This window comes from Chrysochloris asiatica, unplaced genomic scaffold (genome assembly GCF_000296735.1).
Source record: "Chrysochloris asiatica unplaced genomic scaffold, ChrAsi1.0 scaffold00057, whole genome shotgun sequence".
Classification (NCBI taxonomy): domain Eukaryota; kingdom Metazoa; phylum Chordata; class Mammalia; order Afrosoricida; family Chrysochloridae; genus Chrysochloris; species Chrysochloris asiatica.
The window spans coordinates 1,808,052-1,835,781 of NW_006408575.1; the positions used below are offsets into that span (position 1 = coordinate 1,808,052).

At 44.1% G+C, this 27,730-nt stretch overlaps 1 protein-coding gene across 2 annotated transcripts in view; it reads left to right on the top strand.

Moving 5' to 3' along the window:
* Positions 1-27,730, top strand: part of ABLIM3 (actin binding LIM protein family, member 3) — a 156,308-nt gene that overhangs the window by 74,979 nt on the left and 53,599 nt on the right. For both annotated transcript variants that reach the window (XM_006863855.1, XM_006863856.1), the window contains 5 exons: positions 5,741-5,924; positions 10,565-10,677; positions 16,459-16,585; positions 20,691-20,784; positions 26,840-26,927. In XM_006863855.1, coding sequence (XP_006863917.1) covers positions 5,741-5,924; positions 10,565-10,677; positions 16,459-16,585; positions 20,691-20,784; positions 26,840-26,927 — 606 coding nt within the window. The remainder of the gene's footprint in view (positions 1-5,740; positions 5,925-10,564; positions 10,678-16,458; positions 16,586-20,690; positions 20,785-26,839; positions 26,928-27,730) is intronic.

Consider the following 27,730-nt stretch of genomic DNA (forward strand, 5'->3'; position numbering starts at 1 on the left):
TACAGGTTGAATGAGTGTGGTGAAAGAATAAAACCCTGTCTCACATCTTTCTTAATTTTAAACCATTCAGTGTTCCCATGTTCTGTTCAAACAACTGCCTCTTGGTCCATGTACGGATTCCTCATGAGCACAATTAAGTGTTCCAGAACACTCATACTTCACGATGTTGTCCATAGCTTGTCATGATCCACACAATCATAGTCAATAAAGCACAAGTAAACATCTTTGCATAGGCAATAAAGCACAGGTAAACATCTTTCTGATATTCACTGCTTTCAGCCAAGATCCATCAGACACCAGCAATGATATCCCTCGTTCCACGGCCTCTTCTGAATCCAGCTTGAGCCTCTGGAAGTTTTCTGTTAATGTATGCTTGCAGCCATTTCTGTATTACCTTTAGTAAAACTTTACTCACATGGTCCGATGATTTCTGCATTCCTTTGGGTCACCTCTCTTTGGAATGGGCACAAATGTGCATCTCTTTCAATCAGTTGGCCAGATAGTTGTTGTCCAAATTTTTGGCATAGATAAGTGAGTGCCTCCTGTGCCGTCTCACTTTCTTGAAAGATTTCAATTTTATTCCATCAATTCCTGATACCTTGTTCTTTATCAATTCCTTCAACGCACCTTGGACTTCTTCCTTCAGTATATCATTGGCTCTTGATCACATGCTACCTCTTGAAAAGGTTGAACATCAACCATCTCCTTTTGTTACAGTGACTCTGTGTATTCCTTACATCTCCTTTTGATGTTTTCTGCATCATTCAATAATTTGCCCAGAGAATCCTTCTATAACAAAAGTCGAGGCTTGAATTTTTTCCTCAATTCCCCCAACTTGAGAAATGCTGAGTGTGTTCTTCCTTTTTCGTTTCCACGAGTGGTGGTTATTAGCAGTAGAATAGACTAATTGTGATGTACTCAGACAGTGGACTATTGCAAAGCCATGAAAAATGAATGAACTGCAGCTACATGCATCGACAGAGATAATATTGAGAATGAAATAGGCACAGACAAATAAATGCTGTACAGTTTCATCAAAATAAAGTTCAAAAACAGGCAAGGCTAAACAAATAATATCAATGTAAGGAAACATACGTAGGTGATAAAGCTATAAAGAAAAGTAATGGAATGACACCCCCCCCCAAGACTGAAACTCAAAGGGAACACATGGGCAGGCATGTAAGCTTGGTCTACTGGTGAGTAAAAGAGGGGGAAAGGCAGCAATGAAGAAATGGGCTGAGTTCAGTCACCTTCCATAGACTCCCATAGACCTGGAGATGAGAGAGAGAAGAGGAAGGTCTGGTTGGTCCAAAGTGTGGTGAGACCTGGGGACACCTGAGCGATGGGCAAGGACATAGCCACAGAGGGTTAGAGCTGAGAGTGAAGTATCCAACTGATATGGAGTGAAAGGAGGTGTACAAGAACACCCAAAGTTGCAGATAGCACCCATTTGACCAAGCCTTGATGGCTTGATAATCAGAACTTGACTAGAGGAAGATGGAAAAAGGGAAAAAAAGAGAATAAAACTATTTTTGATAAAGGAAATGCAGGTAAATTGATACAATTTGATGAACTGGCCCTATACTCATGCATGTAGTAACTCTAAATACCAATAGAGAGGGAAGGAGTTTTCACATAAAGTATCAATGCTATCCCTTCTGTACACAGGGCAGATAGGGATGGGCAACTTAGACATTGGCTACCTAAAATGAAGTGGTGATAAAGGCACGAAATAACTGGCTTACAAGATGTCAGGAGGGAGTTTAGTTTAAGAGTGTGTGGGGAAGAAAGAATCGCCACTGAATAGTTTTCATCTTGTCTAGATAGGTCTGGTTAAAAGAGATGGGGATAAGATTCTTATGATTCAATAGTGAGTAATCGTTATCATGACTAATTGTGACTGTCACAATTGTAAAGATAGAAGTTTTGTAACAAAAACAAGGGAGTAATTAATCTTACAGCCCAGAAACAAAGCACCTTAAGACCATCAAAGGAGAAGAGCACAAGTGGAATGCAGGACCTTATCCAGAGAAGCAGAGACACCAAAGATGGAGGCAGAGATGGGGGACACAGAGAGAGGGAGCAGCTGAGAACTCTAGATTCATGGGAAGAAAGGGACTAAGAGCTAGCATCCAGGAGGCAGACTTACAGAATGTGCTCTTTGGGGGTGTAAATTATTATATATGCCTCAGTGGTTTTTGTTTGTTGTTTAAAAAAAAAAAGTTAAAGTGGATAGAGAGAAATACTGTTAACTGATGGTACATGGAGAGGATTATAATCATTGTAATAAAACAAATGTATGATTTGTTGAATGTAAAACTGATGCTCTGCCATGGAAACTTTCACTCAATCCACAATAAAAACCTTAAAAAAAAAAAAAAAGAATAAGTAACAGAATGATAAAGTCAGCTGCATTAAAACTGAGGACTTCCGTTCATCAAAAAGCAATACAAAAAACTCTCCATGAAAAGACACCAAGCCAGCTCCTAAGGAGATATAAATGGTGTATTTCATAAACTGAGTGGTGGACACATGGGAGTTATTTTTTTAATAACTGTATCTATTTATTTTAATAATAACTGTATTTAATTAATAACTGTATCTATTTATTTGCTGTATGAATCAAATATTTTATAATTAAAATGTTTCAATAATGAATTCGATCACCCTCAAGGGCCCTTCTAACTGTTTGATTTTGAAGTTTCATACAATTTGAACTCATCTGAAAAGTTCAAAGTCAACAGAATTATATGAAAGAACCCTGGACTCTCATATCTGAATGTGTCCTCAATAGCTCCTGCATTACACAAATGAGGTAATTGAGTCCAGAGAGGCAAAGTAACTTTCCCAAAGTCACCAGCACATAAGTGGCAGAAGAGGAATGTGGACAAAGGTCCAGTGTGTGAGGCCTCCTTTTAGGCATAGATTCACAGTGATTGTTTCCAAAGCAGTTCTAACCTCATATCCTGCCCCATTGGCAAACCATATGCTTTCCTTTTTAACTTAAATAATGGCTGTGTTGCGTGTATTAATCCATACTGCAAACCTTCTCTGTGGTCTTTCCTGTTATTTTGAGCATCTGGCTCTGCACGGCCTCATATACATGTCTCGAGTTGGTCCAGCTTGCCTTCGATCCTCCTGTTCCCAACTGTACTTTCAGGAAACCCTGAGATTCTCATCAACCTTTACATCCTTTCTACCAAAAACTTCCTCCTTCAACTCCTTGGGGGAAATGGAGGAACGGATTGTTCCAAGCTTTCTAAGGGCCTCCTGGTTTTCTCCATCAGGAGAGGTGGCTCTGAGGGTGGAGTTGGCAGGGGAAACAAAGGAGAGAAAAGAAGGGAAAAAACAGGAGCTATTTCCAACGAGGTTGCAGGCCATGACCTTACTAATTCCACAGCATGAAGTCAATTGATCTGCCACCTGTATGCCTCAGAACAGCTTGTATTCTGGCCTACACTACCAGGCATTGTTGGCTGTGAGGAATTTCCATAAGACCTGATGGAAGATGAAGCCTTCCCCACTTCTCACCTCCAATCCCACCCCACTCATATGCCCTGCCTTTCCATGGGGTGTACTTCAGAGACATCCAGCTCCACTACACACTGAGTCTACCATGTGCAGATACATGGTAAGCCCTAAAGTAAGCTCTCCTTCCGGTAGGCTCATAGGACATCGATTCTAGAAGAAAAGTCAGGTCGTTTCTAGTCCAGCCTCTTCATTTACAGATAAGTCAACAAAAACCCCAAAGGGAAAAAAGCCAAGTTCACTGTCACCTAAAGAATAGTGATTCCTAGAGCACTGCGTCTTCACTGCCCTGTGACCTCCAGAGCTGCCCTCCTCCTCCCTCTGCCTGATCTTTTTAACCTATCTGTCTCTGGCCCTCACAGGTGAACAAATTATTGTGAAATATTTCTGACATTCACCTGAAAATTCCTCCTATTTTTGAACCTTACTGCTTTTGCAGACCAACTTTTCCTGTTAAAGATGAGGTAGTATTTACTGGCGTGAAAGCACTGCAAGCCCCAGGCTTGGTCTTTAAACTTGCAGGTTTGGAAATTCCATCTCCGTGGTTTCCCCTATCATGATGACACTTGAGAATCTGATTTGTGTTAATGAAGTCCTTGGGAAAACAATGTATTAAACCACAGTGTCCGTTGATTAATGTACAACAAGAGCTGTAACTCTCAGTTGAATTGGTTCTTTGTGACCTGGCCAGCTCCTTCTCCCCCAAAGACAGCCTATTTGGAAAGTCAATAGACAGTCGCTTGGTGAACACAGAACAGACTCAGAGCCAGGGGAGCTGGTCATAGAACTTGAATGGAATGCCCAGTTCCCTTTCTTTGATTCCTTGCATCCCTCTTCTTGACTGTTCCATACTTGTGTTGGCTGGATGAATACACTCAGCCTCTTCCTGCTCAACTATTATGGGTTGATTTTTGTAGCTTAACTTTCAGAGGGAAACTTCATTTCTCAAATTCTCAGTTCTTTGGGAGGTAGGCCCCATGTGAATCAGTGGTCCAGACACCTATAAGTCACTATCCATCTGTCATCTGTGTTTATGTTGTCCCTAAGAGACTTTACAAAATACCTTATGAATCACATTGCTTCTCTATTCAAAAGCCATGAATGCAGTTAGTCAATTTGGCAGCCGGATGACCCATCACTATCATCTTCTCTCTGCTTTTGTATATATTTGAAATCCACCTCCCCCCCACCAAAAATCTAAAGCTTCTAAAAACTGTCATTGTTACGTGCTGTTGATTAGGTTCCGACTCATAGCAACCCTGTGTAGTTTCCATGGAACAGTTGGTGGGTGTGAACTGCTGACCTTGTGTTTCGCTGTCCAGTGCTGATCCTGGAGGCAGAGGAGAATTATCCATGGTCTCTCAGCATTGCACAAATGCTCTTTGTGTTCTTTCATTAGATTCAGGTTCTCTTCCAACTGGCCTGGATGTTCTTTTCATGCATCTCTTTCCTCCACACCAACAAACACCTCCCCACTGCAGCCCACTTCCACATGAACATGGCTTCTTATTTCTTATACACATTCTGGTCCTCCTCAGTGTGCTTCAAGTGTCCCATGACCTTCCCGCTCCACTTAGCAATTGTGCTGGCACCACAGGCAGACCCCACACCCATATATCTGACAGTTTTCTATATGTTATTCTCTCTGAATACATGGTTAGCACCTTGCAATGTGTCTTATCACTCTTAGTTAGGAACAGCTCACCTTCATGCTCTGGTAAGAACAGATTGTAAACACCCTCCCATTGCTATCGTAAATTGTCTCATTTAGGATTTGTAAGATGTGGTTCCCACACTATTCAGTCCTGGCACAGAATCATACACATAGAAGTGCCCAGGTAATGTCTAACAGGCTAATCCTGTTATCAAATTCATGATACTAGTAGCTGTACAGAGTTGTGTGAGCCACCATGACCTTAAGCTTTTCATCCATGCATTCTGCATTGAGAGACTCCAATGGCATGAGGGGTTCTCACTCAGTGTTCAATGTAATCACCTGGAAGTATGTTAAAATGTCCCCAGATCGACTGATTCAGCCCCAATCATCTGCCTCTTAACGAGTTCCCCAAATGTTTCAGATGCAAGTGGTCTTTAGGACACACTTTGAGGGATACTTGCCCTATGAGGTCTGATGAGTACATGATATGACCAGATGTCATCCTTTCCCCAAGAGGCTGAACTTAACCTTCCCTTGCCTCCTTGTTCCCCCAAGTGTGTGGCTGTGGCCTGGCCCAGTCGGGCTTCTTCTTCAAGAACCAGGAGTACATCTGTACCCAGGACTACCAGCAACTCTATGGCACTCGCTGCGACAGTTGCCGGGACTTCATCACAGGCGAGGTCATCTCTGCCCTGGGCCGCACCTATCACCCCAAGTGCTTCGTGTGCAGTCTGTGCAGGTAAGCAGTTGGGGGCAGTGGGGCTGGGAGCCTCTGTGGAGCCCAGGGGAAGGGAAGAAATGGCCCTCCACCAAGTAGTTCTGGGATTAGCAGGTTTCACATTGGACACCTGTATTTTTAGAATCTAGGCCATTTGGGATAGTGGTCTTCAAATCATCTAGCCCCTAAAACCTTTTTTCAAATGTAATCTCATGAAGAACACCCATTGCCTGTAATGAAAGCAGAGTGAGCATCCAAGTCCCACATGCTCTGTCAAGAGGCTCCCAGATGAACCTCTGAGTAGCCCTAGCCTGACAGACTCAGTTTGGAAAGGGGAGACCTGGGTCAGGCTCCCACACCCTCCCCAGCATGTAGTACAGGGTGTCCATTTATAGTCTTCCTCCATCGTGCTGGTGACGCCTCGTGCTGTCAGGGTGACCCTAGTAAGGTACCCCACCTCTGTAAGCCTTAGCTTCTTCATCTGTGAAATAGGAATCAAAGTGACTCCAGTTTCAAGAGATGTCACAAATGAGGTTATAAAAGACCACAGTTCAGTGGCTGGTATGCAAATGGGTCTACTCTTATTATTCTTTGTATTATCATAATTATAATAATCTAGCCACTTTTGGATCTCTCTAGACAGGGATAGCCACTACTCCAGCCCCCCTCCCTCCATTTCTCACTCTTTTATTCATTTAGCAGACATACATTGAGGGCCCCCTGTATGTCAGCACTGTGTCAACGAGATGAAAAGCTAGAGAAAACCTCAGCCTTGCCTACAAATACATTAAAATTTAATGAGGAAAGAGGAAGAATAGGAACTCTACTTTTCTGCAGTTTTTCTGTAAACTTAAAAGTTTCCCCCAAGAAAATGAAGTTCATTTTTTTTTAATGTAATGGACGTCTCTGGAGTAAAGCATTTGTTTTTTTGTTGTTAGGTGATATTGAATCGGTGCAGACTCATAGTGACCCTGGGCACAATAGAAAAAAACACTGCCCGGTCCTTCACCATCCTCACAATTGTTGTTACTCTTAAGTCCCTTGCTGCTGTCACTGTACCAATCCATCTCATTGAGGGTCATCTTCTTTTTCACTGACCCACCACTTTACCAAGCCTAATGTCTGTCTCCAGGGACTGCCCCCTCCTGATATGTCCAAAATATGAGAGACAAAGTTTTGCCATCCTGGCTTCCAAGCAGCATCTGGCAGTACTTCTTCCAACACATAGTTGTTTGTTATTCAGGCAGCCCATGGTGCTTTCAATATTCTTCTCCAACACCACAACTCAAATGCATCAGTTCTTCTGTGGTCTTCCTTATTCAGTGTTCAACTTTCTCATGCATATGAGGCTATTAGAAATACTATGGCTTGGATCAGGCTCACCTCAGTCTTCAAACTGATATCTTTGCTCTTGAAAACTTTAAAGGGGTCTTGTGCAGCAGATTTGCCTAATACAATATGTCTTGAGTGCTGCTTCCATGAGGATTGATGGTGGATAGCTCTGGTAGCATAGTGGTTACTAATCGGGCTGCAAACCTTAAGGTCAGCGGTTCGAAACTACCAGCTGCTCCGCAGGAGAAAGATGAGGCTTTCTACTCCCGTAAAGATTTACACCCTTGGAAACCCTATACAGGGTCGCTATGGGTCGGAACCGACTCGATGGCACATAACAACAACAACAACAAGAAGCAAAATGAAGTCTTTGACAACTTCAACAATCTTTTCTGTATTTATCATAATGTTATCTATTGCTTCAGTGATGAGGATTTTTGTTTTCTTTTATTAATGTGCAATTCATACTGATCTTCATCAGTAAGTAATTTAAGCCCTCTTCATTTGAAACTAGTAAGGTTGTCTCATCAACAAGTAAGATTGTTAATGGGTCGTCCTCTAGTCCTGATGCCACATTCTTCTTCACATAATCCAGCTTCTCAGATTATTTGCTCAGCATACAGAATTGTCAGGGACCTGCCTCGACTGGGAAATTTGGTTCACGAAGTAGGGAGATCTGGCGGCAAAAGAGATAGAGAAAGAATATACACAAAGACGTGACGAGAGAAACAAAGACACCCCGAGACCAGAGTGGATGCAAAACTGGCAGACAGACCCTGCATGGCAAGCAGCATGGCTGTAAAGCTTGGCCCTGCAAGCAGTAATGCATGCAGGATTCAATCTGCATCCGTCTTTTATTTCAGGGAGGGATTTTACACAAAGGAAGAAGGGGATTATTAAGACAGGGTACAGAAATGAAATGTGATTAATCATTCAAAACAGGACACAATGATTTACAGGGACAAATTCTAAAATATACATCGCAAATTGCCTTAATAATCTAACATTCTTAATTTTCCAAAAATTCAAGCAAACTGTTTATAAATGACTTTTTGGGCTCAAATCCTAAGGCAGCAACTTGAGGTTTCTCAAGGCTAATTAACATACCTATAGCGCTTAATCTTTAATGGGTAAAGGTGAAAAGGATTTAAAAGGTCTGAAGAGAGTCAAGCTGTTTCAGCTACCTGGCTTAGGCTTTCAGGAGGAAGGAGGACTTCTGGGTTAATGGTTTACACCTGGGGACAGTTTGAAGGCACTGCTACTATTATTCCTTGAACAATACTCCCGGAATTTACCAATCTACTTTGAGTGAATACTTTGGGTGAATTCTCTCCAGAGCCTCTTTGCGTAATCCCAGCAAACTTGCCTTAGGAACTTTTACGGCCTTGACTTTAGAAAGGGTTTTGGTTTTAATATGGTTTATGGATATCAAGAGCTCATGTATTAAGTTAATATCAAACATAACTGAATAATTTGATAAAGAACAGTTTGGACATTCTTGCCAGGTGGCCAGAGTTTATTCCTCAGAGAGATTTGTTCCCAGGACCCTACGCACTGCCAACACAGTGGAGACATTAAGAGAGGCACATAAGAAACCATTTTCTCAGAAGCTACAATTACTGGAGTTAGAAGCATAGAATGAATAATAAGACCAAAGAAAATTATACAGAGGTAGCCCACCAGTGATTTCACAAAAACCAATGAACTCAGGACGTCAGTAGGACACTTCCTTGGCCCTCAGGGTCCATGTGAACCCAGGACATCAGGAGGTCACTTCCTTTGGCCCTCAGGGTCCCTGGCTAGCAATCCTGAGTGGGGCCTTCGTGTTGGATTTTCGTCCATGACACAGGGCCTCAGCATCTCAGTGCTTGCGGTCCCCAACACAGAATGAATGTAAAAGAATATAACCCTGGCACATGTGTTTCCTGATTTTAAACCTTTAGCATCCTCTTGCTCCATTCTAGCAACTGCCTCTTGGTACAGGTTCCTCATGAGCACAATTTATAGTGTCCTGGGATACCTATTCTTGCCATCCATATTATAGATTGTTAACTATACAGCTTGCCAGAATCTACATAGTCAAAAATCTTTGCATAGTCAATAAAACACAAGTAAACATCTTTCTAGTATTGTCCACTTTCAAGAGTAAAGCATGGTTACAATAAATATGTAATTTTTTTTTTTTTTTTTAGAAAAGGAATTTACAGATTAATTATTCTTCCAATTTGATAATCACTGGGAGTCCCATGGCTCTGTAGGATAAACACTGTACTGAAAACCATGAAGTCGGTCGTTTGAGCCTACCAGCTTCTCTGTGGAATAAAAATGAGGCTTTCTGCCCCTGCAAAGACTTACAGCCTCACTAACCCTATACAGGGTCACTATGAGTTGAAACCTATTCAACAGTACTTAACAACAACAATAATCACTAGCTAGTAACCAGTTAGAGTAACAGAACAATTTCTGAATGAGACTGTAATGACACACTATATAAGAAAATATAATTACCCATTGAAATTCATTCATGTTTTAAAACCTAGGCCCTGGGCCTTGGAACACCAGACCCATCAGAAGTTAGCACAATGAGGTTCATGCCAAACCCTAGAGAGATGCGGTGACTGTCCAAAGTCACGTCAGGTATTTTGCCACCCTGGGGCCATGGCTCCCCTAACCTTCACCTTAGCCTCCACTCTGTTGTCCCACATTGCTAGTACAAAGGTGGTGGCATCACTGGAAGCTTACGCCAGGGGTTATGCTCAGAGTCAGTATAGTGGGCAGCTTTGTTCGATGCACTCATCATGCTGGGGATTCTGTGTACAGCATATCATTTAACTGGGAAGGCAGCATCTACACTGGTTTAAGACCCCCTGAACATTTGCACAGATACAGAGATTTAGGAGCTTCCTGTTGGATTTTAAGAACTGCTGGGTGCTGAAAGGGAGAAATGTTGGTAAGTCTGGAATTTGAGTGAGTGTTCCTTGGCAAATGGGGATATGTTGTGTTAGGATGGAAAAGTCCTTCCAGGCAGAAGAAATAACTCTATGAGGAGTTACTAGCCTCTTTATTTACAGATAAGAAAACATAGACTCACCTAAGTGTTACGATTCTCCCTGTACCAAATCCTGAGATTGGCCCAACTGAGCCTTCAGTTCTGGCAATGGAGTTATGTAGGCAGCCAGTCACTGTGAATAGCCTTTGAATTACCTAGTGCTCTAAAGACAAACGTGTGTCTTACCAAAGTGCTGTGAGCATGTGTTTTGTCAAGTTGCCAACAGCCAGAGGATTCCTCAAGAGAGGGGTGCTGAATCTCTCCCTCTTGCCCCTTGCAGGAAGCCTTTCCCCATTGGAGACAAGGTAACCTTCAGTGGTAAAGAATGTGTGTGCCAGACATGCTCCCAGTCCATGACCAGCAGTAAGCCCATCAAGATCCGAGGACCAAGCCGTGAGTTCTCCCCTCTGGGTACCTTTCTGTCTGTGGGTGCTGTCTCTCTAGGCACCCCTGTCCCTGCACTGTAGGCAAGCAGGGGAGAGCCCAGCCTGGAGGACACCTGAAGCATGACTCAGTTGGCAGATAGCCCGTGCAAGCAGAACAAGTTTCTGTAAGCACAAATGCAGGAAAGCAGGCTGTCTGGCTGTAAGCAGTGATGACTTGGGTGTTGTCTTTTGGGACAAGCTATGTTCTTGATCTTATCTCCCCTCCTGGATTCAGTAGCTGGGGGGCCCACCCCTGAGCTAAATCCGCACCATGAGCTGATCAATTCTTTCTTCAACCAGTGATTCTCCATTTTTACAAATTCCACTAAAAGAGAATTTGCAGGCATAATCTACAAAAAGGCAAGATGAGGTGTTCTGGGAGCGAACATGAGGGCTGTGCCCATGTCTTTCAGAGTTCATTCCATGGAAATTGTGGAATTTGTGAAAACATGGATTTCTGGACCCACCTTAGATGGTGAAACTTAGAAACTGACATTCTTAGTAAGTTTCATGTGTGACTCATTCGCTGCTGCTCCTAAGATGGAAGTCCAACCACTGTGTAAGGAAGAGAAGCGGGCATATACCATGCTGAGAGAAGTGTTAGGTTTCATTACCACAAATTTGGAAAAAAAAAAAACTTGAGGACTAAGAGTGCGCCTCAGAGTGAGCATTCTAGTTTGTGAAATATCCATTCCATACCAATGTATCGAGAAAAAAGATGTCTAAATCATTGCTCCCAGACACCCTTGTGAGCTACTGATTGAGTGCGTCCTCCACATATAGATCCACCCCCTGGGTCTCAGAAAGGCATGCTTGCCTCCGGCTCCAGCATTCTTTCATGTTATATGACACTCTTACCAGCCTCATGGGCAGAATCAATGAAAACCCATTAGCATGCTATGCTACATCACCGTGCAGTGTGGGGGCTGCCGGCCACAGCACTAGCAGAGTCAGCACACTAGGTAGGGCTGCTTCCAACTGAGGGGTGAGCACAGACCTCCGAGTCAGCAGGGCTAGGTTCCCAGGAGTTCCATTAAAGTCTGTCCAGCCATGGCGAGCTGGGGAGAAAGACATTGGGAAGACTCCCTTCCTCACCCTCCCTTTCATGCGAATCAGATCTGCTCTTTCTTCCATGTCCTTGATGCCCAAGAACTGTTAGCTGCTTTGACCAGGTCTCTATCTCAAGGTGACTGAGCGCACACACTATTATCCTTCTTAACTCTTTGAAAGCATTACCCAGAGGACAGCAAGACCAGATGCTGAGATGCAGTATAGGAGCCACAGACTAATGGGACTTTGTGGGAGGAGATAGAGAGCAAGGCAAGCTGGGAATCAGGAGGCTGCCAACCTTCTGCATGAAGCAAAGCATGAAGCAAAGCGTTGCCTGAGACTCAGTTTATCCAGCTGAAAAAGAAGGATGGAATTCCTTGCTCTAATCTTCCTTACAGGAGTGTTGTGGGAAGCAGATGTACTAGTATAAAGGAGTCAAACCAACATGTTATCATGCATATAATCTGTAAATATAATGCTAGAGATGTTATTGGCTTGGAAATTTAGTATACCAGCACACCAAAAAAGGACTGGGCCTAGGATTCCTGTATTCTGGTTGCTCTTTCTGTCAACTGTGTTGCTTCATGCTGTATACAGCATGAGTCTGTAAGAGTGGAAGATTCCCTCAGCTGAGTCTGGGAGCTGAATGGGAACCTATCATCAAGGAGAGGTTCCTAAATGTCTCTCTCATACTTTTACAGATGAAGAATTAATGGAGAATGGCTAGGAAAGGTGGGAAAAGTGAGCAAAGGTGAGCAAGCCAGTAAATAGGCAGTTTCCAGTAAGAGGACTCAGGATTGTGGCCTCTCGTCACTCACAGAGAAGACATCTATCTGTGGATCTAAAATGCATATGTTTTATAGAAATGTGTCTTCTCCAAAGGTGGTGAGTGTTATGCTACAAGCACAAGTTAGTCTCCTGACTAGAAGAGAGGTTGGAAGGTCTTCTGCATACCCATGGGATATTGGAAACCAAAACCAGATATGAGAGACTGCTGAAAAAGAAAACCACATTGTAAAAGTGGAAAACAGATTTTTTAAGTGTGGGTTTTTAAAGTTATGGAAATGTGAAGTTCATCCCTGGACAGTGAATAAAATCATTCTAGAAATATCTGTGCAACAGAGACCATAAAGAATACTCAAAAACTGTCAAGAGAAAATGATGCCATTACCACAAGAAGAAAGGTTTCCTATGGACCGCACTGAAAAGAATCAGTAACATCTCCACCATCACCCTCATTACCACCATCACCACAACCTACCTCATGTCACCATCACCACCATCACTACCACCTCCACCATCATCATTACCACCGCTACGTCATCACATCACCATCATCCCCACCATAACCATCACCATCACCTCCACCATCACCATCATTACCGCCATCACCACCACGTGATACTGCCTCACATCACCATCACCTCCGCTATCACCACCACCTCCACCATCATCATCACATCCCCTCCACCATCACCACCACCCCCCCATCACATCACCATCACCCCCACCATCACCACCACCACCCCATCACATCACCATCACCCCCATCCTCACCATCATCATTCTACTATCACTAACATAACCATCACTATCACTACCATCACCACTGCTAAAATGTATTGGCTGTTGCTATTGCCTCATACTGAAATAAGTGTTACATGCATAACATTTTATGTAATCATTACAATAACCCTGTAAAGAGGTTATTCTGAAAACTAGTTTATAGATGGGAAAACTGAGGTTCTAAGAGCATAAATGACTTACCCAAAATCACCCAGACAATAAAGTGGTGCAACTGGGATTTAAGCTCAGGCTGTGTGACTCTGGAGCCTGGTCCCACTCTATGTCAGAAATATGACTTTCTAACTGGAAGGGATCCTGTCTTCTGGGATTAGTGTCCTAAAACAAGTGGAAAATTGGCTACAACTTACAAAACCCACCAGTTTCTACTCTTTTTGCTGACATAAGTGAATGAATAACACAGTCAATGAAAGTAAAAATGAGAGAGCTGGGTCCTTAGATACCTCAGTCATAAACTGAAGGAGTTGGGAGGAACAGGTGATGGTATCATACTTTCTGCCAGCTGAAGATAGCAATTTTGGAATAGAGCAGAACATGGGAGGAGTGGACAGCTGGCTATGCAGAAACCAGCCCAGGACAGGGTGTGGTTTTCCTGACCCTGCTTACTGCACCGGAACTAAGGGCTCTGGGATAGGGTGCCTGAGACTCCACTGATGGCCAGGAATGAAAGGAGAAAGAAGACAGATAGAAATGTCTTGGTAAGTATGAAACCAGTACAAAGGAGACTCACCAGTATACCATGAAAAGAAAAACCACATGGAAAAGATGCCCCAGAATTCTCAGGAGGGATCCACAGGACTTCCCTACAACAGGAATATTGCTTCTGGTCTCCAATCAGAGTGTGGAGAATGCACAGAAAATGAGTTTTTTAAAATGTGAAGCAATAGTAACAAACACCACTGAGTGAACACATACATGACAAGTATTGTGCTAAGTCCTACAGGCCTGATTTCAGTTTGTCTTCACACCAACTTTGTGACAAAGATATTGTAGATCTAGCTGAGGAAGCTGAGGCTAGAGCTCACACAGACTAGTGAAAAGAGAGACTGGGATTCTCCTCTAAGCAGCCTGACCTCAGCCCAGCCTCATAACCACTGTACTGTACTAACTCCTAAATTGTAACACAAGATTCTAAATTTATCTTAGATGTGTCACTCACTTAAATATGGCCAAGAATGGAATCAGCTTATTCAAAATAGTTTGATTAAAAGGGTAAAATCATGTTGTGGGCTAGTAGCATGCCTACATCCTTAAAATCCACAACTGAATGACAATATAAAGCCAAGAAAAGTGAAGTCCAAGGAATGAAGGTGGAGGAAGAAACTGTTGTTGTGGGAAATAACTGTCATGTGGGAAAAAGGCAGGTTATTCTTGGTTGTATAACAATAGGGAGAAGTTGCAAGGAGTCAGATCTCACTCCACCTAAAGAAGAGATTCTTAATCATCATATCTGTCCAAAGGCAAAGTGAACTTCCTCAAGTGGGGGCAAGCTGCCCACTGCTGGAGGTGATTGAGCAGAGAATGGTACCCACCTGTTGAGAATTCTGTGGATTCCTGCATGGAGTGGGTGGTCTAACCCAATGCTCTATGCCCTCTGAGCTCTATGGAATTATAAAGCCCTCCACGGAGGCTGCCAGAGACACATCTTTGTGGCCTAAAAAGCTTGACAAGGTTCCTGCCACCCTCAGCTTCTTCTACACTGACATTCAGCCCTTCAGATGCCTGTCTGTCTATAGATGAGGCCAGTGTAGCCTGACCTTGACCTAGCTAAACTATTATACTCCGAAGCCCATAGTGACTGGGGGTGGAGGTGGGAGTAGGGGACTATCCCAGGAGAAAGAGATAAATGCCAAATTTCTATAGAGAAACCAACTGAAGGTTTGGAGCTTGAAGTATTTTGCAATCTAAGAGCTTTCTGCCCCTGGCTTGGGCTAAGGGATATTAGAAAGGTGTTAAACAGCCTGAGTCAGGAGGACTATGGCAGTAGACATACACAACACTTCATCAGGGTCCCACAACCTCCCACAGGCTTCAGGATACACCGCCCACCCCAGACACATGGCTTCCAGCTGACCATGACAGCTGCCTAGCCAGGCTTTCCTAACTTTGTGTGTAGTGCCTTTTCCACTCACTGCCCTGGGTCTATAAGGGAGGTTTGTCCTTTAGTAAACTTTGTCCCATGAACCATTCCTTCTCTAAAGTGGGCCATCCGGTCAGCTAGTCCTGAATTCCCAGCAGCTCCCAAGTACCTTGGACTCTAGCTCTGTTTCCTGCCCCTCCCGAGATGTTCGTTGAGCAACAGGCAGAACACTTGGCCCACCCCATTGTCTGTTGGCCCAGTGTATATTCCATGGTGACAGGGAAAGAGACAGTCTCAGCAGACTCTTTAATCCTTCCTACTTGGGATGCAAATGTTCGGTACACCAACACATGTTTTTATGGTGGGTGGGCATGGTAACTTCTACACTTTGCCTGGATGTTATAAACCCCATTACTCATACTCATTCGCCCAATATTCAGAGTTCCTACTATGTGTCAATTGCCATGCTAAGCAATTGAATAGATTTAACCACAAAACATAGACACAGACATTAAGCAAGAGTAAGCAAAAATATATACATACTTTTCCTCTCCCTAAAGCAGTGTTTCCCAAATGTCACCTGCTTATGAATTACCTAGAGATCTTGTTAAAATTCAGTCTGGGGTGGGGCCGGAGGCGATGTCCATCTGCACTCCCAGGTACTACTGAGATCCCAGTCCTGAGGGTATAGAGATTCCAGTCTGGGAGGACAGGTAGCAGCTTTGGGGCCAGGTGAAGGCAGTGCAGGTGGGTCCTCTGTGAATGAACAGTAGTCAGAATGATGATTGAGAAACTGTAGGAATGCTTGGGTCTCTTTCTCCCTCACACCAAGACCTCTACCTCTTTTCAAGAGGTCAGAGACTGCTTATCTCTCACCTGACAGTGTGCTTGGGCAGGTGCCACTGCCAAGCGGGAGCAGCTGTGGGAGGACTAGTATCCTGGGAGGAGTGTGCTTGACTTGGCCACAGAATGATGGTCAGTGGTCCAAGGGTCCCGGATGTTCTCTTCTTCAGCAGACTCCACTTGTCTTTGCAGATTGTGCTGGATGCAAGGAAGAGATCAAGCATGGCCAGTCACTCCTGGCTCTGGACAAGCAGTGGCACGTCAGCTGCTTCAAATGCCAAACCTGCAGCGTCATCCTCACCGGGGAGTACATTAGCAAGTGGGTCTTCCACCCCACCGACCCCTCCTGAATCTCCTGCTTCATCCCCCTTGGTGTTCTGTCTGGTCACCGCACTTGGGCTGCAACAGCATCTTTCCCACTCCCAGAACCACCCTGCCTCCACCATGGTGTTTCTTCCACCTGAAATGTTCTCCCCTGCTTGTCACATGTCTGTTTCTTTTCTTCTTGCTGATCTCAGCTCCCATGTGAGGCTCGTCAGAGAAGCCTCACACCATCTCTTGCCACCTCCGTTACTGCCCACATTACTGCCCTCACAGTGCTCTTGTTTGTTTCCTTCATACAGCTGTCAACATTCCTAATCATATGTTTACTGTACTTTGTAAGTACAATATCAATACTGCCTATACTAAGATGGCCAGTTCAAACCCACCAACTGGAAACCCTTATACAGGGTCACTAAGAGTTGGAATTTGACTTGATAGCAACTAACAACAACAACCATGCACTGAGCTTTTATGATGCACGAGGAACTGATTTAGCTGCTTTTGTGGATTGTCACATTAAACCCCCATAACTACCTGAGAATTAGAGGAAGTGGTAAGACCTTGCTCCATTTAGTAGTGTTTTAATTTCTGTCTCCACCGGGACAAGGACTTTGTTTTATTCATTGCTGTAGCCCCACCTAAAGTCAATCATGCAGTTGTTGAATGAGTTTACTTGAATGAAAGTCGATGATTGACACAGAAAGTTATTAGAAGAGAAGAGTCAACTCCCAGTGGTCTGCACACTATAGCACTGGACAACACATCTACTTTCGCAACTACCTAGAATAAGTTATGGCTACAGTACCCACAACTTGGTTGCTTTGTGACCACAGGTAAACCTTAGGTAACACTCTCTGAATCGACACTAGAAAATAGCAAGTGTTTGCATCATCCATGGTCTCTGATATCAAGAAATGTACAGTCTCACAGGGAGCAAGGAGCTCTGGTAGCGTAGTGGTTATGAATCAGGCTGCAAATCTTAAGGTTAGCAGTTCGAAACAACCAGCTGCTCCGCAGGAGAAAGATGAGGCTTTTCCACAGGAGAAAGATTTACAGCCTTGGAAACCCTATACAGGATCGCTATGGGTCAGAACTGACACGAAGACACTTAACAACAACAACAACAGGGGAACTAAGTTCTAAACATGAAGAATTATGACACAAAGTGATATGCAATGAGAGCTCAAGATAAACTTTATTCTTTAAGACTTTTTGGTCATAAGTGACAGCACATCCAACTCAAAATCACTGAGAAACAAAAATGAGAGTTTATTGGCTCATGAAAGTGGGTAGACCAGAGGTACGTCTTGCTTCAGTTAGGGCTGCATTCAGGACTTTGGGACTTCAGAGCCCTCTGTCACTTTTTCTGTTTTTCACTTAGCTCGCTTGCCTCTGAATTGGATCAATTCTTATGCAGGCATTTCCCAAATGGTAACAAAAATGATCACCCCCAACTCCGGCTTTCTATAGACAGCAAATCGAACAGAGAGAGAGGTTCTTTCCCAAGAATTCCAATAAAAGTCCCAAGGCTGCCTGTTAGGTCCCATGCTTAAGGAGCCTTGGTGGCCCTGTAAGATAAGCATTGGACTGCTAAACATAAGGTTGCCAGTTCAAGCCCACCAGCCACTCCTCAGGAGAAAGATAAGGCTGTCTGTTCCCATAAAGATTTAAAGCCTTGAAAACCCGATATAGGGTCCTTGTGAGTTGGAATCGAGTCGAGGGCAGTAGGTTGGACTTTCAGGTCCCATGCCTAATCACTGGCCAGAAGAGTCTGAGCCTGAGAGCCAGGGAGCAACCTTTGTGAACCACAGTAACTGGGGAGGGGTGGCTTCCCCAAAGGGAACTCCAAGTGAGCTACTATTAACAGCAGATGAGGAAATTGATGCTTGTCAGGTATCTTTGTCAGAGTACAAGTGAAAACCAAAAAATCTAACCTGTTGCCATTGATTCAATGCTGGCAACATGTGTTATTTAAAGAGTAGAACAGTTATCTTAACTGTAATCTTAATAAAAGCAGATTACTCAACCTCTCTTTTACTATATCATTGTGTGGGTTCAAATCCCCAACTAGGGATCTAATTAACAGGAAGTAGAATTTGGATCTGTGAGACCTTCATGGAAGGAGGTGGTAGTGGAGTTGACCTTGAAAAAGAAGAGATTTGAAAATGTAGAGAAGGGAAGCTTCTATCAAAATGCACAGGCTGGGCAAAGGCAGGGCGGTGAGCAAGTGCTGAATACAAGGTCCTGTTTGCTGGAGCTTAGGTGTGTGCTTAGATGGAGCAGAGTCTCAAGCTGCAGAGGTGAACCAAGGTCAGATCATGGAGAGTTTGGAATGCCATGCTAGTGGGAGTTTGGCATTCCCTCTGTGCTTGCCAAGTAAGGAGTGCCCTGTGGTATCTCCAGCCAGGAGTCTGTGAGCTCAAGTCAGAATCTCTTGGAGAGTAAGAGTTTGCTCAGGGTTCCTGTGAAGAGTACCCCGTGCAGACTGCCCATCACACCTTCTGCAGCCTGCCTCTAGCCCCGCAGAGAGAGAGAGAGGGAGAGGGAGAGAGACAGAGGGCCTGAGCCAGTGATGTGAGTGATTCTCATCACCAGAGGTCACCTGCCTCCCTCTGCTCCTTTCCTCTTGATCTGTGGATCCCAAGCTCCATGCTGCTGCTCACAGACCTCCCTCTACCCTGAGCAGTCAAGTGGGACTCAAGGAGAAGTAAGGCTGGAGAAGACCTAGAGGGAAGGCATCAGAGGGAGAAAAGAAGGACAAGAAGACAGAGATGTGGGGAGTTAGGGGGGGCTGTGACATACACCTCTCTCCTCAGTCTTCTGCCAGCAGGGCCGCAGGTGCATATAGAGTCCCAAGCTCCAGAGTTCAATGCTTAGTTTAACCCATTCTGTGTGACCTGGGCAAGGGGCTCAACCTCTCCGAGCCTCAGTTTCCTCATTTTTCAGAAAGATCAAACACTTGCAAATATTTCTACCATTTGTAGAAGACCTACTTTTAGAGTTGAACAAACACTAAGAGATCTGTGCTTTATACCTAGTGTGCCCAGTAAATATTAATTTTATCATCTGCTTCTTTTTACAATCATGTATGTTCCAAATTTCCCAAGGCCTCACCAACCCACGGGTGCAAATGAGGTTGTCTTGGCATGTACACCCAAATTTTGCTGGCTCATTATACCCACTTCCTAGCAATGATGTCATCTTCCTACAGAGTTACCCTCCTATCACACAGATTGAGGACTTGGACGTGGGGAAAGATTGTCCCTTGTGTTCAAAAACAAGTCCTTGTCTTGTGGACCTTTGCTAGACATCTGTCCTGGTTGCTGCTGCTCCTCCAGGAACACGCTGCCCTGTTGTGCAGTGTGAGCTCCTGATCATCCCAGTGTGGCAAAACGATGAGATGGAAAAATGATACCCTATCAATTAGGCATCTCTGCATCTGAGCCAGGTTTTGTTGTACAAAATAGTGCCCCTTTCTCCTTAGTTCTTGAAGGTAGGTGGGACCCAGAAGTAAGTCAATATTAGAACTCAATATTATGCTCTCTGAGACCTCCCAAACCTGGATACAGACTTGGCCCCAGACTAAGCACCAAACTGCTTCTTTGGAAATTCTTCCCAGCAGCCATAGCAATTTTCAAGCTGCTATTTGCTGAGTACTAACTACCCTAGGAAACCCTGTACAGGGTCGCTATGGGTCGGAACCGACTCGATGGCACTTAACAACAACAACTACCAGCTAGCACAGTGTTGAGTCCAAGGATTCATCTCTAATTCTCACAACAACATGGATGTGAAACCAGACTACCTGAGTTTGAATCCTGGATCCAAGGCCTGGGCAGGTTATGTAACCACTCTAAGCTTGGATTTTCCCATCTATACAAAGGTCACCCTAGGTCAGCAATTTGTCCCTTGGTCATGGAGCTTGTCAAGATGCAGATTCCTGAGCCCTGTCCAGTAGATCTGAGGTGTGTCTGGGGAGACTGCATGTTTAACAAGCCCCCAAGTGCTTCTAACGTTGGCCCAGTCTCTGCTGGCAGTAGGTCCTAAAACCACCCATTGATCTCCTAACTTCCTCTTCCTGTGTGGATTTCATCTTGCAGAGATGGCGTTCCATACTGCGAGTCCGACTACCACTCCCAGTTTGGAATTAAATGTGAGACTTGTGACCGGTACATCAGTGGACGGGTCTTGGAGGTGAGTATTTGAGCAGGATTACCTGTGACTCTGAAAAGCTATCACTGAAGCAGGAGCAAGCCACCCATATCCTTCCTTTTATAACCTCTACCTGTCCCATTTCTTCTACTCCAACTCAGCTTGCTGCATGACCTTGAGCAGGATGCCCCAGAATGAGGAAGTGGACAAAATTATTTCTGGTTCAAAATATGCTGTGCTGGCAAAATCCTGTGCTTCTTTGGACAAGGACCCAGAGTCAGAGTTCTGGGGTGGTGAGGAACAATTAAGATTTTCTTCCAGCCCTGCCTGAGGATGGAAGCCTTTATTATTATTATTATTTTAAGCATTTTGTGCTGTGTTAACTTAAAAACAAGCTTGTCTAGCAGCTTGCTCCCAAATCCTTCCTCAGCTGGTCCATCACCATGGCAACAGCTCTCCTCAGTCTCTGATGCACAGCTCACTCTGCTAGTGAAAGACAACTGCTGCACCCTTGCTGAGACCCTGCCTGAGCCCCCTGCCTCTCAGGTACAGGAAGTCCTGTAGGTACAGGAAGTTTGTTTCCTATAATTCAGGACCATCCACTTTAAAGAATTAGGAGCAGGAAAGGGTTCAGTGTAAAGGAAAAATAAAAGGAGTAACTGGGTTCTAATATTGACTCACTGAAAATGCACGCACAGATTTTGCATGAGTGTCTTTGCCTCTCTAGCCCTCGGTTTTCTCATCTGAGGATGCCGGGGGGCAGTTGACTGAGTCAGCTATTGAGAGCTGAGTCATTAATTCTGCCAAATCTGGCCAGTTGCTAGTGGTTGCGTGGGTTTTTGTGTTGAGAAGGCATTCGTGACCACATCTGGGCTCAGCAGGAGAGAGTAGCAGTCAGAAAGCACTCCTTGAGAAGCTGGTATTGAAGCTGAGCCCTGAAGGATGGGAGAGGAAACCGTGACATGGAGGGCTGGGGGAAGAATGAGCTTGACCCATTCAGGGGGCAGAGAGAAACAGAGAGGAAGGCCAGTTTCTCATTGAACTATATCAGTGAGTGGGGCAGGGCAGAGAATATATCATATAGGACTTTGTAAACTGTGTTTATGTGCTTTTGACCTTAATACGTGCAATGGAGAGCCATTGGAGAGTTTTGAATCATGGAGCAGCATGTCAAGATTACATGTTTTTTTTTAAGATCGCTCTGTGAATTAGCTGTATGGGGTCAGAGTGAATACAATGAACAAATGCAGAATTGCTAAAGAATGAAACATATCATGGAGGATAAAGCATAAAGCAGCAGCACAGAAAAGGGGGTTTGGCCCAGGTTTCCAAGAACCTGGAATGCCAGTGTGAGGAGTTGGTCTGAAATTCACTGGGCAATTGGAGCGTGGCCTGCTTAGTGCTGCATCATGGGTATAGAATGTGATGACATGCCAAGGCTAAGTGTGAAAGAAGAAACTGGAAGTGGGAGACCAGACAGAAAGGATTCAAGAGCTGTAGTACAAATGAGAAGAGCAAAGGCTCTTGTCTCCAACTTTTGTAAGTAAAATTCCAATGGCTTTGTAACTTGTAGATGTGGAAATTGAAAGAGAAGAGGCCACACGTTGCAACGAGGCCAGACGTTGCACCGAGTATCAAGCCCAGCATTTTCATCCACAGAATTGTGGGTGATCTGGGCAGAAATGTAGTGAGTGCCATTTGAGACAGGTTCTGATTGAAATCCAGGGAAGGTTTGAAAAAGGAAGTGTGAAAGGTAGGTAGAGCTCAGGGACAAAGCTCAGACCTGGAGGGGTCAATTTCAAAAGCACTTGGATTTGAATAATAACCACTACCATGGGAGCTGTCAGTGTTTCCAAGGGGATTGCAGACTGAAGCCAAACTTGAGAAGTGGTGCTTATAGGTGACAGAGACTGGGGGCTTAGAGGAAAAAGAGGAGAATCAGGAAAATAGGGGCACAATCCAGGGTGGCAAGGCAGTGAAAAGACAGAGCTTCAAAAAGGATCAGTTGGAGTGCCGGTCAAATTCTGCAGAACAGTTAAGGACGGTGGTGTTGCTTGTGTGCCGGTCAAGCCAATTCCAACTCATAGCAACCTTGCATAGTGTTTCCAGAGCTGTAAATCTTTACGGGAGCAGAAAGCGTCATCACAGAGCAGGTGGTGGTTTCAACAGCTAGCCAACACATAACCCACTATGCCATCAGAGCTCCAGTGAAAGACTATACCCACTGAGAAAAAGCTGTTGGCTGTGATGAAAGATCACCTTCAAGAGAACAGTCTGTTGGGTCTTTGCAGAATTATGGGAGAGAAGCTTCCAGATTGCAGTGGGGGAAAGGGTCAATGGGATTAGAAATTATAAATTCAGACTTTTCTTTCAAGAAGGAAAAAAACTTCAAATACACACAAGGCTGTGGATAGGAATTTGCCCAGGCATTTCCAAGCTGCTTTGGAATGATATTAGTGCTGTCTGTTGTTTCTCATATTCCTCTCAGGCAGCTGTTCTGACTGGATCTCAATTGATTCTATTTGTCCAGGCTCCATTAGTATCTTGAATGTATTGATTTTTCTCCCCTCTTAGAGATGGAAAGGGGTTTTAGCCACCAACTACTTCAACCTCTTCATTGTACGGATGAGAAAAGTGAGACCCAGAGCTGATGGTGCTTTCCCAAGGTCACAGTTACTATGAGAGAAATAGAACTAAAATATAGGACTCAACACTCCAGAATCAGAGCTCGCGCTTATATTTTATATGCCCACAGTTCCAACCATTCAGGGATCTTTTGAGGTAGTATGAGATTATAAGAAAAACATGGGTTAAAATGAAATAGTCTTGGGTTCAAACTAGCATTTCAAGCGATGTAAAGCATAGTGGTTACGAGTTGGGCTGCCAACCTCAAGGTAAGCAGTTCGAAACTACCAGCGATTCCGCAGGAGAAAGATGAGGCTTTCTGCTCCCGTAAGATTGACAGCCTCAGAAACCCTGTGCAGGGTCGCTATGAGTTGGAACTGACTCCACAATACTTAATAACAACAACAACCTTAAGTAAGTTCTTTACTTTCTCTGAGTCTTAAGAGTCTATATATCTATCAATGGAGAATGGTACTCTTCTTTAACTCCTAATGAATACATTAGGATTCTTTTTTATTATTATTGCAAGTGTAGAAACAACACTCAAAATGGCTCAAACCAAAAAGACAATTCATCAGCTCTCATAGTAAAATTCCAGAAATTGCCCTGGCTTCAGACATAGCTAGATCCAGCCCTCAAAGAAAACTATCTGAACTCTGTTGCCATCTTGGCCCCATTTTCTTTCTGTATTGGCCTTATTCTCAGCTTCATTTTCCTTCATGATGGAGAAGTTGACCATCAATCATCCTAGGCTTACATCCTATCTGCCAACATCCCCAGTGGAAAGAGAGCTGCTTTGTTCTAATAACTCAGCAAACATCCTATGACTGACTTTCATTGGACAACCACAGGCTCATCCCACAACCAACAGCTATGGCCATGGAGTTATAATATGCTTATTGGTGTGTTAGCCCTACTAATCCCTATGGATTACTGTAGGGAACATCTAGTTTCAGCAAGGAGACGCTTGGTAATATTTCTGGAGGAAGGAGGAAAGAGAACAATTCGTTGGGTCTTTGCAGATCTGTGGGTGAGAAGCATCCAGATCGCAATAGGGGAAATTGTCAGTGAGATTGGAAATCACAAAAGCAGATTTTGACCAGGCGGAAACAACAGTTATCCACCATAGGACCCAGCACATTGCCTGATTCACAAAAACTGTTGCCATAGAATCAATCCTGACTCATGATAACCGCGTATTTCAAAATAGAGCTGTCTGTGTAGTCAATAGGATTTCCAATGACTATATTCTTACGGAATTAAATCACCAGGCCCTTCTTCCACTGGGTAGATTCTAACCACCAACCTTTCAACTAGTTGTTGTTGTTGTTAAGTTGTTAAGTGCTGTGGAGCCAGTGCCATAATGTAACAACTCTGTATAGGGTTTCCAAGGAGCAGCTGGTGAGTGTGAGCCCCCAACCTTGCAGTTCAAACTGACTTGACTTGTCCTACAGGACAAGCACAAACCGTTTACTTTACCCAAGGACCTTGCCTGGTACACGATAGGCACTTGATCAATTTTCACTTCCCCTTCCTCACTCACTCCATTCTTTTCACCCCCACTTCCCTTTGGTTCCTTAGATCATCCCACTGTCTCTTCCTAAGCAACAGAACTCTATATGCTTAGTGTCAGCCATACCATTTCTTTCTCACCAAGGAGAACCCCAAAACTGATTTCCTTGTTTGCTGTATTTCTTAATCTTGTTTTCCTTTCTCTGTCCTCTCCAATATGACCCTATTCTCCAGGTACCAACCCCTGTCATTTTGTTTACTATTTTCTTTCTTTTGTTTTTAAACTTATTTTATTGTGGATTGGGTGAAAGTTTACAGACAGAAGAATTTTCCATTCAATAATTCATACACATGTTGTTTCATGCCATTGATTGTAATCCTCACAATGTAACTTTACTTCTCCCACTTCCTCCCTATATGTTTCCTGTTTCCATTTTTCCTTCTTTCCTAACCCTTCTGAACACTGTCCTTGGGTAAATGCTGCCCTTTTGGTCTCAAATGGTTGATTAGGGTCTGCATACTTCCCTAGTGGTGGTGTTCCCCTTACAGACCTGTCTATTGTTTGGCTGAACCATCGGGATGAGTTCAGTTTCAGACCTGAAGGGTGACTAAAAGCCATAGTCTCAGGGGTCCACCAGTCTCTAACTGACCAGAAAGCCTGACTTTTTTTTATGATTTTGACTTTTGTTCCACATTTTTCTCCCACTCTATCCAGGACTTCTAATGTAGCCCCTTTCAGAGCATCAGTACTATGTTCTTACTTTCAGTTTGAAACAAAGTGTTTCATCTTATTTCACTGACTTTTTTTATCCTGATCTCACAGCCTCCCTTCTTCCCTCAAATCGTTTTCAATACCATCCATGCCCAGGGCTGCTAAGACGTCCAAGAAGCCTCTTTTGGTTGGGGTGGGGTGTGACATTTAGGAAGATGCCAAGCTTCAGTTTGCCACGCACTGTCACCATCCTGGAAAAGAAGTCTATAATTGAGATGATAAAGCGGCACAAAGTAGGAAGAGGCTACTAATTAAACCGATTATCCTTGTCATGGTATAAGAGAATCCGTCCCATGACATCCCAGCTTGGGAAAATAGGAGGCTCCTTCCAAAGTTTGAGTGTAGTTTGCTTAGATGACAATGACAAGTCCCTTGACTCATTGGTGGAAACTTCGTAAACATTTGAGGCAGAAAAACCAAGGACATTGGACTTTTGTTGTTGTTGTTGTTTTAAATCTACCCCTTCCACAATCTTAACTAATTTTTTTAGAATAAATCATATATCTCCAGATTTGGGAATATATCTACCTCGCCGCCCCTAACACTTTGAAAATGTGTTTGGAATTAAGTTTTATCATATAATTATGATGGCTTGGGGGACCTTTAACAATCCTTTAATTTTCATCAGTGTTCTCCAGGCTTACCCTACCACTACCAAAATAACTAAGCTCTGATATGCAAAATTTACCATCAAAACAAGTCCCACCATCCACGAGTGTCTGCACCAAGCCCCTCCCATATAGAAATTCTGGAACTGCACTAAAGGGCTCTTATGTATCAAATGCTTTTGGCTGTGAGTTTATTGTCAGAGTTTGCCAAAGTGATTAGCATAGAAATGAGCATTGGGGTCAGTGAATGGCCCTCAGGGGTCCAGATCAACACTGTTACTGGCATCTCTGGTAGCCAGTAAACAAGGCACAACCTTCCTTGCAGCTGTTTCTTCCACCTCATTGACTAAGACTACAGAAATATATGCTTTCTGTTCCAGAGGTTGGAAGTCTGAATTCAGCTTCCTGGTGGGCTATGGCCTTTCAGATAGCTCTAGACTCCTCTGGGTGGCCTACCCACCAACCTCAGAGACCTGAAGGCATTAACAACACTGATGTGTCCAGGAAATGTCCAAGCCCAGCCACCGCCATGGATGGCAGTCTTAGCTCCGAATCCTACCTCATCTGTTTATTTCCATAGGCAGGAGGAAAGCATTACCACCCAACCTGTGCCAGATGTGTACGCTGCCACCAGATGTTCACCGAAGGCGAAGAGATGTACCTCACAGGTAAGCAAAGCTGACCCTGGTAAGGCATTCCATTCTGCTCCTGATTGGAAAGGAGATGCAATCTCCTTCTGTGTCGGTGTTGTCTTTGCTGTTGGCTTGTCCTCAAACTTCTAATTAATTCGCTCCTCTCTGGGTGGACTGGAAAAGTTGCTGGTATGGCTAATACAAAGCGACATGTATTCTGCCTCTGGTCCCTGGGTTCCTCCCACCCACTGCTTGGCTGGCTTACTCCCTTGCCAGTGCTTTAGACTGACTCCCTTGGCTCTGCCTGGGGTAGGAGGTGGAAGTGCATGAGCCCAGGGTGTCGCAGAACTTGAGGACACTGGGGTCTTCCATCCCTTCTCCTTACATCTCAGAGCAGGATGATAGTCTTTTGCTCAGCTCTTCCCTGGGACTGTCAGGATGCATGGGTAGGAATGAAAAGACAAATGCATCCAAAGAAGAAACCCAAACTGCTCTCCCTCTACTACTATCCAAGCCAGTCCTCTTACCCCTAGATTCTTGAAGTAGATTCCTCATTAATCTCTAAGCTCTGCTCACTTTTCCATCTGCCTTCTTGTATCCAGTCCATCATCCCAGAGCATCATGGTGTTCTTGGCATTGCCTCACTGAGAGGTCTTCTGGAACCCTCCCTACCCATAAACACTTTAGCCTAACATTTAAGACCTTCACATTAAGGGCCCAAACTTGCTTTCTAGCCTTTGGCAGGCCCAAGACTTAGGCTGCCACAGTCCATTTTTCTTCATCTATTCAGCAACAATTTCTTTTGCTCCTATATGTGCAGGGTCTGGGCCAGCGACCCA